Source organism: Salvelinus sp. IW2-2015, linkage group LG22 (genome assembly GCF_002910315.2).
Source record: "Salvelinus sp. IW2-2015 linkage group LG22, ASM291031v2, whole genome shotgun sequence".
NCBI classification, from domain to species: domain Eukaryota; kingdom Metazoa; phylum Chordata; class Actinopteri; order Salmoniformes; family Salmonidae; genus Salvelinus; species Salvelinus sp. IW2-2015.
This window is the reverse complement of record NC_036862.1, coordinates 26,371-43,112: the sequence shown is the minus strand read 5'-3', so window position 1 is coordinate 43,112 and position 16,742 is coordinate 26,371. Positions and strand designations below refer to the sequence as shown.

The 16,742-nt window shown below is 44.1% G+C and overlaps 1 protein-coding gene across 1 annotated transcript in view; it reads left to right on the top strand.

Moving 5' to 3' along the window:
- Positions 1-16,388, top strand: part of ano7 (anoctamin 7) — a 47,412-nt gene extending 31,024 nt beyond the window's left edge. Inside the window, exons 15-21 of the mRNA XM_023967035.2 lie at positions 965-1,062; positions 1,470-1,630; positions 10,068-10,273; positions 10,374-10,513; positions 10,641-10,731; positions 12,429-12,548; positions 14,427-16,388. Coding sequence (XP_023822803.2) covers positions 965-1,062; positions 1,470-1,630; positions 10,068-10,273; positions 10,374-10,513; positions 10,641-10,731; positions 12,429-12,548; positions 14,427-14,591 — 981 coding nt within the window. The 3' untranslated portion in view covers positions 14,592-16,388. The remainder of the gene's footprint in view (positions 1-964; positions 1,063-1,469; positions 1,631-10,067; positions 10,274-10,373; positions 10,514-10,640; positions 10,732-12,428; positions 12,549-14,426) is intronic.
- Positions 16,389-16,742: the final 354 nt, after the last annotated feature.

Below are 16,742 nucleotides of genomic sequence, written 5' to 3'. Positions count from 1 at the left end.
GTCTTTGCTAGGTATAGCTCTGCCTTATGTCAGCTCACTGGTCACCATAGCAACACCCACCCGTAGCACACACTCCAGCAGGTATATTTCACTTATCATCCAAGACGCCATTTTGGAAGTATTCAGTTAAAATCCACGCAAATAAAAAAGGTTGGCGAGGAATCAGCTTAAAATCAGTCAATCCACAGTGTGATAGTCAGTTTGAATCACACAGTTTGTAGGATCACCACAGTTATAGGCAGCAAGCCAGAACCCAACCATAGACTAAAAGGCAGCACTAGGACCCACAATCAACACAACCAAGGCACAAAACTGGCCAACATAACAACAGTAAGGAGAGAGGGGTGACTTACTCGATGCAATTAAATGCTGGAGCCCATCAAAACAGCAACACAACGCAGGCCATGTTACCAGTATTATAGCCAGGAGAGAAGCACCTTGGAGGGGATGTAGTTTCCAGTACAGGCCGATGGAAAGCCAGAAGGGTGGCAAGCGCTACACGGGGCTGCGAGAGAGTCGAAAAGGGTAAATCCAAGTGGAGTTCAAGTTTGGTAGTTGTCCAAAAACATCCAATGCACAATGTCAAGTGGAAAGATGAAAGCCACAGTAGGCAGGTGTTTGCTCAGATCATGTCCCAGTGCAGGGTAGGGTGCCCAGGTATATCCAAGTAGGCCTCAAGAGTTTCATAGGTCTGTTTTGTATGGGATGCTGCCATGCTAAGGGACCTGTAGCAATGTTTGCTGGGATGTACATTTGCTGTCTTTATCAGCGTGTGTGAGTCTGTGTGTGTGTGTGTGTGTGTGTGTGTGTGTGTGTGTGTGTGTGTGTGTGTGTGTGTGTGTGTGTGTGTGTGGTCTCTTATACACATCTAGATGTGTATAAGAGACAGGTGTGTGTGTGTGTGTCTGCGTGCATGCATGCGTGCCTGTGTGCATAACCTGTCAGTGTGTATTGTTGTTTGCAGTGCGGTGATGGGGGCTGTCTCATTGAACTGGCCCAGGAGCTACTGGTCATCATGGTGGGAAAACAGGTCATCAACAACATTCAGGAGTTTATCATGCCGTGAGTCGTGTAATCCTACAGCTTCCCCCAGTTTTGTCTAAAATCCAATCACAATCTCAATACACTTGGGAAAAACTGGTTGAATCAACGTTGTTTCCATGTCATTTCAACAAGAAAATGAAATGCGATGACGCTGAATCAATGTTGAAAACTGATTGGATTTGTCTTTTTTCCCACCCAATTTTTTACCTAAATCCAATGACACGGTGACATTTTCTGTTGATTTAATGTTGAATTCATATCAGTTGACGACGAATCAACCAAATGTCAATCAAAACTACGTTTGTTGAACTGACATCTGTGCCCGGTGGGAGTAAGTTATTGTAATGGTCTTGCCCACATAAAGGACCTATGCACTGCTTCTGTGCTCGTTAAGGTAAAATCTCTCTCCTTTTGTCTCTTGATAGAAAACTAAAGGCTTGGTGGCAGAAGCGCAAGATCCATCCTAAGGTTCGAGCTGAAGATGGGAAGGTGAAAGAGGGAGGACAGACACAGGATGCTGCACCCTGGGAGACCGACTATGAGCTCCTGCTGTGTGAGGGACTGTTCGATGAGTATCTGGAAATGGGTGAGTGTTCCTGCCCACCTTTACTAGGGCAGGGCTGTGGAAGATTAGGGCACACAATGTTTTAAAACTATTTTCAATGGAAAATGTCATTGTGGATTTCTTATTGGATGAGGAATTACTCTTGTGATTTTTGTTACTCTYGTATAAGTGAGGTTATCTGGGTAACTGGCAGTGACACGAACCCTAACATTTGAAATAGACAGGAGTCTGTGTGCGATCATTGATGGAGAAACACAGTTGAAACCCCTAGGTCTTGACAATATGATTCTACTAAGCCGTTGAGGAGAATTAGCTTCCCACGTGCTCTACTTCCCCCAGTCAATGTAACTGTCCCCTCATCCCAAAGATTAATGTGCCATGTAGGTAATTAACATTGCTGTGCAGAACCTACTCAGTCAGACTGTGTAATCCATAACCCAAATGAATGAATTCACTCGCTCTGGAGGATAATATACAGAATATACAGTACACGTCGTGTACAATACATTAAGAAGACCTTCCTTATATTGAGTTGCAACCCCCCTTTTGCCCTCAGAACAGCATCAATTTGTCGGGGCATGGACTCTACAAGGTGTCAAAAGCGTTCTACTGGGATGCTGGCCCATGTTGACTCCAATGCTTCCCACAATTGTGTCAAGTTGTCTGGGTGTATTTTGGGTGGGGGACCATTCTTAAGGCACACAGGAAACTGTTGAGCGTGAAAAATTCAGCAGCTACATATCGGTGCGCCTTGCACCTATTGCCATACCCCGTTCAAAGGCACCCTCTGAATAGTACACACAACCGTGTCTCAATTGTCTCGAGGCTTAAAAATCCTTCTTTAACCTGTCCCCTCCCCTTCATCTAAGTGGATTTAACAAATTACATTAATAAGGGATCCTATTTTTCACATTGAATTAACTTGGTCAGTCTATATTGTGGAAAGAGCAAGTGTTCTTAATGTTTTGTACAATCAAAGTATTTATACCCCTTGACTTATTCTACATTTTGTTGTGTCACAGCCTAAATTCAAAATTGGTTAAATATTATTTTTTTCCTCACCCATCTACACACAATACCCCATAATTACAAAGTGAAAAGATGTTTGTATTGCAAATGAAATACAGAAATAACTATTTTATATAAGTATTCACACGGTCAATACTTTGCAGAAGCACCTTTGGCAGCGATTACAGCTCATAAGAGMTTTCCACACCTGGATTGTGCAACATCTTTTCAGAATTCTTCGAGCTCTGTTAAATTGGTTGTTTATCATTGCTATACAACCATTTTCAGACCTTGCAATAGATTTTCAAGTAGATTTAAAACTAACAGCCACTCAGGAACATTCACTGTCTTCTTGGTAAGCAGTGTAAATTTGGCCTTGTGTTTTAGGTTATTATAGATTTTCCTTTAAGGTTTTGCCTGTGCTTAGCTCCATTCAGTACATTTTTTATTCTGAAAAASTCCCTCTGAGTACAAGAATACCCATAACATGATGCAGCCACCACTATGCTTGAAAATATGGAGAGTGGTACTCAGTAATGTGTTGTATTGGATTTGCCCCAAACATAACACTTTGTATTCAGGACAAACCGTTAATTGCTTTGCCACATTTTTTGCAGTATTACATTAGTGCCTTGTTGTAAACAGGCATAGCCGCGGGAAATAGTTTTGGGGATGCAGAAAAAAAAGGACCAGTAAAGGCCCAGTGCACTATTTTTGTGAAAACTGAAATGGTCTATTCATTCCTTTTACATTTAACTGAGCCAGATCGTCACATCACATCATCACAAACCACTTGATGTGTCAATGTACTCAATTACTGTATTGTGCCTTGTTTTTCTTAATTTTWAAAATTCTTTATTTAACTAGGCAAGTCAATTAAGAACAAATTCATATTTTACAATGGCAGCCTACCCCGGCTAAACCCTCCCCTAACATGGACGACGCTGGRCCAATTGTGCGCTGCCCTATGGGACTCCCGATCAAGGCCGGTTGTGATACAGCCTGGGATCAAACCAGGGTCTGTCGTGACGCATCTAGCACTGAGATGCAGTGCCTTAGACCGCTGCATAACTCGGGAGATATATTATACAGTGGCTTGCGAAAGTATTCACCCCCCCTTGGCATTTTTCCTATTTTGTTGCCTTACAACCTGGAACTAAAATAGATTTTGGGGGGTTTGTATCACTTGATTTACACAACATGCCTTACCACTTTGAAGATGCTAAATATTTTGTATTGTGAAASAAATAAGAAATAAGACAAAAAAACAGAAAACTTGAGCKKGCTTAACTATTCACCCCCCCAAAGTCAATACTTTGTAGAGCCACCTTTTGCAGCAATTACAGCTRCAAGTCTCTTGGGRTATGTMTCTATAAGCTTGGMAYATCTAGCCACTGGGATTTTAGCCCATTCTTCAAGGCAAAACTGCTCCAGCTCCTTCAAGTTGGATGGGTTCTGCTGGTGTACAGCAATCTTTAAGTTATACCACAGATTCTCAATTGGATTGAGGTCTGGGCTTTGACTAGGCCATTCCAAGACATGTAAATGTTTCCCCTTAAACCACTCGAGTGTTGCTTTAGCAGTATGCTTACGCTTCGAACATACCGACTGCGTTATTGCGTTTTGGTACACCAGAAGTACATTCATTTCCAATGGAACGATGCGTTTGCCTTGCAGCATTGCATTGCAGAGGCAGTTGCAGTGCGTTTTGTGTGGTGCATACGTTGGATTTATCAAACATATGCATCAAATTGTATGCGTAGACTTGACAGAAAGTAGCAAAATGTGAATGTTGATTTTTTGTTGCACACATATCCAGAAAAAAAAATATGTTGGATAACATAATAAAAACAGTTTGACTGTAGAATTTCTTTAGATTTTTTATTCATTTGTCACGTTCGTCGTGTGGAGGAAGAGAGGAGGACCAAGGCGCAGCGTGATACGAATACATTATTCTATTTATTAATAACGAAACAAAGAACACTTAAACAAACTAATCAAAACAACAAAACGAACGTGAAGCTATATATATATAAAGTGCAGACACAAGCAACAAATACATAGACAATAACCCACGAAATACCCAAYGGGATATGGCTGCCTAAATATGGTTCCCAATCAGAGACAACAATAAACAGCTGCCTCTAATTGAGAACCAATCTAGGCAACCATAGACATACAAACACCTAGACTAGTAAACACCCCATAAACATACAAAAACTTCTAGACAATACAAAACACATACATCCCCCATGTCACACCCTGACCTAACCAAAATAATAAAGAAAACAAAGATAACTAAGGTTGGGCGTGACAGTACCCCCCCCCCCCCCCCCCCCCCMYMMMGGTGTGCGGACTCCGGCCGCAAAACCTGACACAGAAGGGGAGGGTCCGGGTGGGCCTTCTTACGGCGGCGGCTCGGGTGCGGGACGTGGACCCCACTCCACCATAGTCATTACCCGCTTTGGTGGCCCCTCAGCTCAGGACTGACGGGCAGCTCCGGACTGACGGGCAGCTCCAGACTGAAAGGCAGCTCCGGACTGACGGGCAACTGCGGACTGACGGGCAGCTCCGGACTGAGGGGCAACTCCGGACTGACGGGCGGCTCTGGCGGCTCCTGACTGGCAGGCGGCTCCTGACTGGCGGACGGCTCTGGCGGCTCCTGACTGACGGGCGGCTCTGACGGCTCAGGACAGACGGGCGGCTCAGGCGGCGCTGGACAGACGGGCAGCTCAGGCGGCGCTGGACAGACGGGCAGCTCAGGCGGCGCTGGACAGACAGGCAGCTCAGGCTTGCCGAGGCGCACTGTAGGTCTGGTGCGTGGTGCCGGAACTGGTGGTACCGGGCTGGAGACACGCACCTCAAGGCGAGTTCGGGGAGAAGGAACAGGGCATACTGGACTGCCGAGGTGCACTATAAGCCTGGTGCGTGGTGCCGGAACTGGCGGTACCGGGCTGGGGACACGCACCTCAAGGCTAGTGCGGGGAGCAGGAACAGGGCATACTGGACCCTGGAGGCGCACAGGAAGCCTGGTGCCGGAACTGGTGGTACCGGGCTGGGAACACGCACCTCAGGGCTAGTGCGGGGGGGRAGAACAGGGCGTACAGGGCTCTGGAGACGCACAGGAAGCCTGTTGCGTGGTGTTGGCACTGGTGGTACTGGGCTGGGGACACGTACCTCAAGGCGAGTGCGGGGTGCTGGAACTGGAGGCCTGGTTCGTGGCGCCAGCACCGGAGGACTGGTGCGAGGGGCTGCCACAGGAGAGCTGGTGCGTGGGGCTGGCACTGTCATTACCAGACGGTTAGCACGCACCTCAGGACGAGTATGGAGAGCTGACTCAGGTAACATCAAATCCCGGACACGCTCCGTCGGGCGGATGTCGTGTCTCATGCACCAACACAGCAACTCCCTCATTTCACTCTCCTCCAATTTCCCCATTAATTTCTTCGCAGTCTCTGTTTCACTCCCCTTGCTCACCTCCAATTTCACCCCGACTGGCTCTGGTTCCATCTTCGGCTCCTCACGGTAAGCACGGGGAGTTGGCGCAGGTCTCCTACCTGAACTCGCCACACTCCCCGTGTTCCCCCCCCCCCAAGACATTTTTGGGGCTGCCTCTCATGCTTTTTGAAATTGTCCATTATCGCAGATTTATCAGTGACCTGGTCACCTACCTGATGTCACCTGGGCAGGTGCCAACAATGCCCCCAGACAGGCACTCCAGGTGAGGGAGAAGCTGAMCACCTACTTCTCATCGCCAGCAGGTGAAGTCCTATGGCAGTATGCTCCGGAGTGAAACTGCTTTTTTAAGAGCACCCTAACACGAAGGTTATTTTAAGAGCCATCCACCGTTGTTCATAAAATAGCATTTTTCCCCAGATTATTTTATGTCTCATTGTCTCTCTTCATTTGGAAGTTATATGAAATTTAACACCTTCCCTCTCCCATTAACGTCAGTATTATACACACCTGGAATGGTACATCAGGTGAGCAGGAGCACTAATTAAGGTTATACGACATATACTTAGTATGATAACAAAGGGAAAGGGTAACCTAGGGTCTATTCAAATAGTACAGTTTATCACCATCTTCACTGGTCTGACAAAATGCAGGTAGAAAAAAAATGTATGTATGTGCGTGTAAAAATACAAACATGTATGTGTAGCCTGTAATCTGTAAGAGAACAACAAGAGCATGTATTTTTGGCACAACTGCAGACAGATACAGGCACTTCTCATAAAGCCTAGACGTAGTAGGGGAACTTCAGACATGGCCATAAAGAGAGAGAGGGCAGGGCACTGGAGATCTGAGGCACAGAGAGGAGTGGAGGAGAGGTGTGTGTGTGTGTGTGTGTGTGTGTTGTGTTGTGTGTTAGTGTGTGTGTGTGTGTGGTGTGGTGGTGTTGTGTGTGTGATGTGTGTGTGTGTGTGTGTGTGTGTGTGTGGTGTGTGTCTCTGAAAAAAAGTTATATGTGACAGCCATAACACAGCTAAACAAACAAATTGTCCCTGGATGTCATGGACCAGTCGATGGAACTTAACTTCACAAAAAGATTCAACACCCTGGTTTTCAAGTGGTTTTAAATTAAATATATATATATATTCACCTTTAGTCTTGTAAGAGACCAAAAAGAGCATCTGTGAATTCTCCAGTGGGTGAGTTTCAATTCTGTCAATTCAGAAATCTATGTAACACTAGTAATGAGTGCTATCCTAAGACTTTAGAAACAAATTACTTTATGAATTGACTGAATTTAAASGGAACTGACGTGTGTAAAAGGAAAGGTACTGTAGTGTCTTAGCTCTTATTACTTAGTTATATAATAAGAAAGACTCTGAATACAAGAAATGGAACTGGAGCTTCACATTTACTAAAACGAGTTAGTACCAGAATAACATAGATCAACACTGCGCATGACCAAGGGTGCTCCATTCTTAAAGGGGACATCAGTAATTAACAGAACATCCTGAACATCCTCAGTGTGTGCTTGTTCCATTATAGCTTCTGCTATAGCAGCACCTTCATCAACACGTTCCCTTCTTTCAGCCTGGGGTCTCTTTACTGCCCCACCGTCCTCTACAGTTCCATGTGTGTCACTCTCAGGAGCTCTCTGTGCCTGTTCTCTCTCGATTGTTGTGCTGTTTTCCGTGGAATGCATTTGRTTAATGTGACGCCGCCACATTATGTCTGGGCTCACTTGAACCTGGTAAGTTCTGGGTCCCGTTTGTGTATGTATGGTCCCTCTTGTCCATTTCCCTCCTCTTCTGTAGTCTCGCACCATCACTTCCTGTCCTGTTTGGAAATGGAGCTCCCGGCCACCGGAGAGCATCTTGGATTGTTTGTTCAGCACTTCATTACGCCTGTTTGGCTTCATGATGTCCAGCTGTGTGCRGAGAGGCCTCCCGMACATCAGTGCGACTGGGCTTTCATGTGTCGTGGCATGTGGGGTGTTTCGGTAGGAGGCCAGGAACTTGGCCAGTTTTGTTTGCAAAGTCCCTTTGTCTCGTTTTGCTGCACGGAGTCCTTGCTTTAGGGTTTGCACAAAGCGTTCTGCCAGCCCATTGGTGGCAGGGTGGTACGGAGCTGAGGTTGAGTGTTTGATTCCATTTACTGACATGAATCTTGTAAACTCGTCACATACAAAAGCTTGCGCGTTGTCACTTACCAGCTGCAGCGGCAATCCGAAGCGTGCAAACGTTGTTCTGAGACACTCTATCGTCTGAGCTGAGGTGGAGGAGTCCATTTGGAATGGGCATCAACTATAACCAGAAACATGTGCTTTTCAAAGGGACCAGCGTAGTCCACATGAATTCTCTGCCATGGCTCTGTGGGCCATTCCCATGGGTGGACTGGGACAGGAGCAGGCATGTGAAGGGTTTCCAAACATCCGCTACAGTTCTTTGCCATATTTTCTATCTGTTGATCCAGACCTGGCCACCAGAAGTGGCTCCTTGCGAGCAGCTTCATTTTGACAATTCCAACATGACCTTCATGTAGTTGCTGCAAAACCTGATGTTGGCATTTCTGTGGTATCATGACTCTCATTCCCCACATCAAACATCCTTGGTACATTGTAATTTCGTTTCTCCGCTGGAAATACGGAGTCAGCTCCTTTCTGCCAGTAGCTGGCCATCCTGACATGGTGTAGGTGTACACTTTTGACAAGGTCACATCTTTCCTTGTCTCCTGTTTGATAACTGTKCTTGTGACCGGTAGTGCCTCGAGCTGAGCTGTATGGAAAATGTCCACTGCATCCACACTCCTTTGTCTTTCTTTTGTACAGGGCAGTCTGGATAATCCATCTGCATTTCTGTGGAGGGACGACGGCTTAAACTCAATATCATACACATACATATGACTGGCAAGGAACAAGGCGTATCGCTGTAACCTGGCTGCTGTCAGAATGCCTTTCTTTGGACAGCATCATGTTGTGGGGGTGCTTTGCTGCAGGAGGGACTGGTGCACTTCACAAAATAGATGGCTTCATGAGGAAGGAAAATCTCAAGACATTAGTCAGGAAGTTAAAGCTTGTTCGCAAATGGGTCTTCCAAATGTACAGTGACCCCAAGCATACTTCCAAAGTTGTGGCAAAATGGCTTAAGGACAACAAAAGCAAGGTATTGGAGTGGCCATCACAAAGCCCTGACCTCAATCCTGTAGAAAATTTGTGGGCAGAACTGAAAAAGTGTGTGCGTGCAAGGAGGCCTACAAACCTGACTCAGTACCACCAGCTCTTTCAGGAGGAATGGGACAAAATTCACCCAAATTATTGTGGGAAGCTTGTGGAAGGCTACCCGAAACGTTTGACCCAAGTTAAACAATTTAAAGGCAATGCTACCAAATACTAATTGAGTGTATGTTAACTTCTGACCCACTGGGAATGTGATGAAAGAAATCAAATATTAAATAAATATCTCTACTATTATTCTGACATTTCACATTCTTAAAATAAAGTGGTGATCCTAACTGGCCTAAAACARGGAATTTTGACTTGGATTAAATGTCAGGAATTGTGAAAAACTGAGTGTAAATGTATTTGGCTAAGGTGTATGTAAACTTCTGACTTCAACTGTTTTGACTCCAGAAATTTCAGCTTTTTATTTTTTATTCATTTTTAAAAACATAATTCCACTTTGACATTGTAGGATATTGTGTTTAGGCCAGTGACAAAAAAAACTCTATTTAATCCATTTTAAATTCAGGCTGTAACACAACAAAATGGGGAAAAATTAAAGGGGTATAAATACTGTGTACAAAACAATAAGAACACGTGCTMTTTCCATGACATAGACAAATTAACAAATTATTTCAGAATATTTTCACTATATTCTGCTTATCCATCATTTAATTAATTTAACAGAATTGTACATTACTACATGGCTTAGATTACAGATGCATTTTACATACCCCAACACAAGCAGAAGGTGACTGCTGACTGCCCCCCTCTTTGCAGTACTGCAGTTTGGCTTCATTACCATCTTTGTAGCGGCATGTCCACTTGCCCCGCTGTTTGCCCTGATCAATAACTGGGTAGAGGTGCGTCTGGACGCGCAGAAGTTTGTGTGTCAGTACAGACGTCCCGTAGCGGAGAGGGCTCAGGACATTGGAATCTGGCTGGACATTCTGCAAGTCATCACCTACTTTGCTGTCATTAGTAATGTAAGTGTACTATGTGTGTGTGTGTGTGTGTGTGTGTGTGTGAGTCTGTGTGATGTTATAAGTGGGCTTGGTTTAATGAAGACTCCTGCCTCTCTGCCAGGCCTTCCTGATAGCTTTCACTTCTGACTTCCTGCCTCGCCTCTACTACCGCTACAACAATGATGGAAACCTTAAGGGTTATGTTAACTTCACCCTGGGTACTTCCCCAAGCAACTTTAACGCCAACAACACGCAATGCAGGTAGAGACACACTCATAATCACCCATGAATGTATATATGCATTTCGTGAATGTTGTTGTTTTTTTTGTTCCTATTACTCTACAACTGGCATTGTCATCTAGCATTTCTTTGTTCGTTWTTTTTTTAGATATCGAGGATACAGGGACAGAAATGGGCATTTTCGACCGGAGTACTTCCACCTTCTGGCTTGCCGGCTGGCCTTTGTCATCATTTTTGAGGCAAGTTCCGTTGAGTTGAGCTATGTCATTATGTGGACGACTTCTGCAGTACAGATTCAATGCAATTCATTGACCAATTCAGTGTTTATAGGTCTATCTGTGAATGCATTTTTGTTAAGGAGCTGAGGGATGTTGGAGAATTGAGATTGAGGTGCCTTGTCGTGTGCTCTGAGAATGTGTGCACTGCCACTGATTGGTTTAAAACCGAAGGGTGTTTCATTTTTATACTGTGGCTAGTCAACACATTGCATCTGAGTAAGCTTACAGGCTTGTTACAATGTTCATATACAGTGCATTCAGAAAGTATTCAGACCCCTTGACTTTTTCCACATTTTGTTACGTTGCAGCCTTGTTCTAAAATTGATTAAATTGATTTTTCCCTGATAAATCTTCACACAATACTCCAATACGACAAAGAATAAACCGTTTTTTATTTTATTTTTGCAAATGTATAAAAAATTWAAAACAGATACCATATGCTATGAGACTTGAAATTGAGTTCAGGTGCATACAGTTTCCATTGATCATCCTTAAGATGTTTCTACAACTTGATTGGAGTCCACCTGTGGTAAATTCAATTCATTGGACATGATTTGGAAAGGCACACACCTGTCTATATAAAGTCAGTGCATGTCAGAGCAAAAGATGTCAGAGCAAAAGGAATTGTCCGTAGAGCTCCGAGACAGGATTGTGTCGAGGCAAAGATCTGGGGAAGGGTACCAAAACATTTCTTCAGCATTGAAGGTCCTTAAGAACACAGTGGCCTCCAAGTTTTGAACCAATAACACTCTTCCTAGAGCTGGCTGCTCGACCAAACTGAGGAATCGGGGGAGAAGGGCCTTGGTCTGGGAGGTGACCAAGAACYCGATGGTCACTCTGACAGTGCTACAGAGTTCCTCTGTGGAGATAGGAACTCTCAGACCATGAAAAACAAGAATCTCAGCTCTGATGAAACCAAGATTTAACTTTTTGTCCTGAATGCCAAGCATCACATCTGGAAGAAAATCTGGCACCATCCCTACGGTGAAACATGGTGGTGGCAGCATCATGCTGTGGGGATGTTTTTCAGTGGCAGGGACTGGGCGACTAGTCAGGATCGAGGGAAAKATGAACGGAGCAAAGTACAGAGAGATCCTTGATGATAACCTGCTCCACAGTGCTCAGAACCTTAGACTAGGGCGAAGGATCAACCTTCCAACCTTCTAAGCACACTGCCAAGACAAGGCAGGAGTGGCTTTGGGACAAGGCTCTGAACGTCCTTGAGTGGCCCAGCCATCCCACCTGACAGAGATGAGCAGATCTGCAGAGAATAATGGGAGACACACCCCATATACAGGTGTGCCAAGCTTTTAGCGTCATACCCATGAAGACACGAGGCTGTAATCACTGCCAAATGTGYTTCAACAAAGTACTGAGTAAAGGGTCTGAATACTTAAGTAAATGTGATTTTTCAGTTCTTTTTTTAATCAATTTCCAAACATAAAAAAACAGTTTTTGCTTTGTCATTATGGGGTATTGTCTGTATATTGAGGGGGGGAAAAACAATTTAATCCATTTTAGAATAAGGCTGTAACGTAACAAAATATGGAAAAAGTCAAGGGGTCTGAATACTTTCCGAATGCACTGTATGCTTATAATGTGTCTCCTTTCCTGGTCCATCTTCGCTCTCTTTCTTTTTTCCCTTTCTCTTTGCTCAGCATGTTGTGTTCTTCATCGGTCGTTTGATTGACTTCATGGTCCCTGATATACCTGAGGATGTGGAGATCAAAATTAAGAGGGAGCACTACATGGCCAAGGAGGCCCTGGCTGAGAACGAGGTGAGAACCCCTGTACCTCTTTCTAGATACCTGTCAGTCAATCGATCAATCAACCAACCGATTAACCAATCAAATCTCTATATTATTCACAGGGTAATTTTGGCTTCTTTTTTTAACCAATGATAACCCCAGCTGACTCTTCTACCAATTAGATAGTGTATTTTCTTCCTCATTATCAATCATCGAAACAACTTTACTATACACATAATTTCTCAACATAAAAGTTGAAACATGCCTTGCAGTAGCGGTCACTGATTGGCTGGTGACTGATTGATTGATGAAGGGAAAACAGATTAAGCACAGACTCAACAAATGAAAACTAATGATCTTACTCGGGATAACTAGTGGATATCACAAAGYAGAATGAGATGGCTCGCCAGTTTACTTTCCTAAATATTCTGAAATATTAGCTCAGATATAAATGGGCATGCTACTAGTTCTAGCTAGCTTACTCTACCTTATCAAAGGTTACTAGTTAATTTGACCAAAGTATTTCTGAATGTTTATCAAAATAACTTTAGCTGGCTAATTCATTTGTTCATGCTTTGTGATACACCCATGACAGAACTTTTTCACCAAGCTGTCACTCTCTCTAAACTGATGCAAAGGAATTTTAAGAAGGAACAGTCAGATGCGACAAAATATCCCAGAACCTAAGCTGCACTGTGAGCCAGATTTAAAACAGAATGACATTAAAATGAATTGACTGATGCATGCTCAATTTTCCGTCCCGACTCCCGGTCAGAAGCCCCAAAAAGATCTATAACCATCCATGAGCGATCATTTGCAGAAGAAAAGTATAGACGCGCAAGACTCTACACTGGATCGGTCAGAATRAGACACACCTAACCAATGACATTACAATAGAGGCGGGACTGAAGTTGTGTGGACCAATAAGGTGACAGGTTGCATGGCGCAAGCATCAGAAAAATAAAAAATGCTTCCCACATCACTGCACAGAGCGAAGACCGCTCAAATTAATTTGTCACATGCTTCTTAGTCAACAGGTGTAGACTAATAGTGAAATACTTATTTATGAGTCCTTTTTCAACAATTCATAGTTAAAGATAAGATACATTTTTATTTATAAAAAACMTAAATGTTGCCACAGTGAGTCAGGCTGCTCAGGACAGCCCGATTGATTACGCATGGTATTCAAAGTTTGAATTGCAGTGGGGCCACCATATTTATAAAAAATATATATTTAAGAGTACAGATTATTGTATTGGACAATATAAACTTTTTTTAGAAAGATCATTTACAATTTATTTGATTGAGTAAATGTATTTAGTTCTCTTAATTTTGATAAATGAATGTTGATGTAAAATTGAAATTTACTGATTTTAAAGTTGTGTCATTAGATTTGGGGTGGAGTCACAAGAAGAAAATTGGCTCCCTTTTGAAAAAGTATGAATACCACTGGATTACAGTATATTTTGGAACATTAAATCTACTGGGGCTCCACCCCTAACGCCCTATTGGTAGAGCCATGACTGGGCTCTTGAACAGTGTGACAAAGGACATGTGGGCTACAATACATATGCCGCGTACACGTGCTAGTCGGAACTAGGAAACTCTGAAATGTATAAATTGMTAACTGGTTGTAGTTATACACAAGCAATGTTCGACCAGTTAGCAAGTACGGGATTTCAGAGTTTCCTAGTTCGACTAGCATGTAAACGCTGCATGTTTGTACTGCATTATTATGTTGTATTATAGTGCATTGGTTGAGTATTTTGTTGGCTAACCTCAGAAAATGAATTTCCATGTATATAAAGTCATTGTATCCTATGATATGAAGAAAATTCTAAGCWAATTTTTCAGAGTCAATGAATCCACCCTTTGCTTTCTTTTTGTTTCACGCCCTGTATGTTGCAGGCTTTGGGTAAGGTTGTCGTCCTACTTGAAAAGGAGAATCTGTCCACTGAGCTGCGACACAGAGCCAAACCTCAAACCTCCACAGCGTCTCCACCCCGGGAGAGCAACTCACCACCACCCTTACTGAATCCAATCCCAGAGGACSCAGACAGATCACCGCTCTAACCCCTGACCTCCCCAGGGGTCGTTTGGGCGCCAGCTCAAGGTCACACGATGGTGTGATGAGATGTATTTTTCAGCTCTGTGTTTCTAACAATYTTCAGTGACATGGACAGGTAAAAGTCATGACTGTAAGACTGAGGAGAAGGCAAATAACAGGACTAATCCTTTCTCAGGACAGACTGCAGTGAGTTTGAGGCTTTGCATTGTGCTTAMTGTACCCATATTGAGCAGCAGTATCCCCCCCACTCTAACCATGCAGCAAATGTGTGGACTACTAGAGAACTATGACTAGACTAGTCTTTTGAATGAATCGTTAAATGGGAGTCCTGACTCTGTGGTCATAGAAAATKCCATTGCACTTATYGTAAGAATAGGGGTRATAACCCCGGTGTCTTGGCCAAATTCTCAACCTGGCCCCATTCAATCATGGCCACCTAATCATCCCCCTGATTCCCAATTGGCATATATCACTCCTCACCTCTCCACCATGATAKATGCTGTGTGAGTGTTCTGGCACTAAATGGCTGCTGTGCATCACCCAARTGGGTGCTACACATTGGTGRTGGAAGAGGTGAGTTCCCCCCTTTAATATGTAAAGCACTATACAAATCCAATCAATCAATTACTACTAGAGAAATGTGTCTCTTTCGGTGTACCTGCTCAGTCCTTAACTGAATAATATAATTACTTTTTTGGGTTGGCAGTGATCTCACTTCATGTTCCAGGAATTATAATCTTCCAGTTCAGTCTCCCCCCCCCCAAATATACTATATGAAGCAGCGTGAAGAGATAAGCACATAGTTAAATAAATACTTCAGTTGATTCCTAGTCTACACAATTATGATACATGTGTGTATATTAAACTCAGCAAAAAAGAAACATCCTCTCACTGTCAACTGCGTTTATTTTCAGCAAACTTAACGTGTAAATATTTGAATGAACATAACAAGATCAACAACTGAGACATAAACTGAACAAGTTCCACAGACATGTGACTAACAGAAATGGAATAATGTGTCCCTGACCAAGGGGGTCAAAATCAAAAGTAACAGTCAGTATCTGGTGTGGCCACCAGCTGCATTAAGTACTGCAGTGCATCTCCTCCTCATGGACTGCACCAGATTTGCCAGATCTTGCTGTGAGATGTACCCCACTGTTCCACCAAGGCACCTGCAAGTTCCCGGACATTTCTGGGGGAATGGCCCTAGCCCTCACCCTCCAATCCAACAGGTCCAGATGTGCTCAATGGGATTGAGATCTGGGCTCTCGCTGGCCATGGCAGAACACTGACATTCCTGTCTTGCAGGAAATAACACACGAACAAGCAGTATGGCTGGTGGCATTGTCATGCTGGAGGGTCATGTCAGGATGAACCTGCAGGGAGAGTACCACATGAGGAGGAGGTTGTCTTCCCTGTAACGCACAGTGTTGGATTGCCTGCAATGACAACATGCTCAGTCCGATGATGCTGTGAGACACCGTCCCAGACCATGACGGACACTCCATCTCCAAATGATCCTCTCCAGAGTACAGGCTTTGGTGTAATGCTCATTCCTTCGACGATAAACGCGAATCCAACTATCACCCTTGTGAGACAAAACCACGAAACCAAAACCTTTGTCAGTGAAGAGCACTTTGCCAGTCCTGTCGGTCCAGCGACGGTGGTTTGTGGCGACGTGGTTCCAGTGATGTCTGTGAGGACCTGCCTTACAACAGGCCTACAAGCCCTCAATCCAGCCTCTCTCAGCCTATTGCGGACAGTCTGAGCACTGGATGGAGGGATTGTGTGTTCCTGGTGTAACTCGGCGAAGTTGTTGTTGCCATCTTGTACCTGTCCGCAGGTGTGATGTTCGGATGTACCGATCCTGTGCAGGTGTTGTTACACATGTCTGCCACTGCGAGGACGATCAGCTGTCCGTCCTGTCTCCCTGTAGCACTGTCTTAGGCGTCTCACAGTATGGACATTGCAATTTATTGCCCTGGCCACATCTGCCGTCATCTGCCTCTTTGCAGCATGCCCAAGGCACGTTCATCAAATGAACAGGGACCCTGGGCATTTTTCTTTTGTGTTTTTTCAGGAGTCCATGTAGTAAGAGGCTCTTTATGTCCTAAGTTTCCATACTGTGACCTTAATTGCCTACCGTCTGTAAGCTG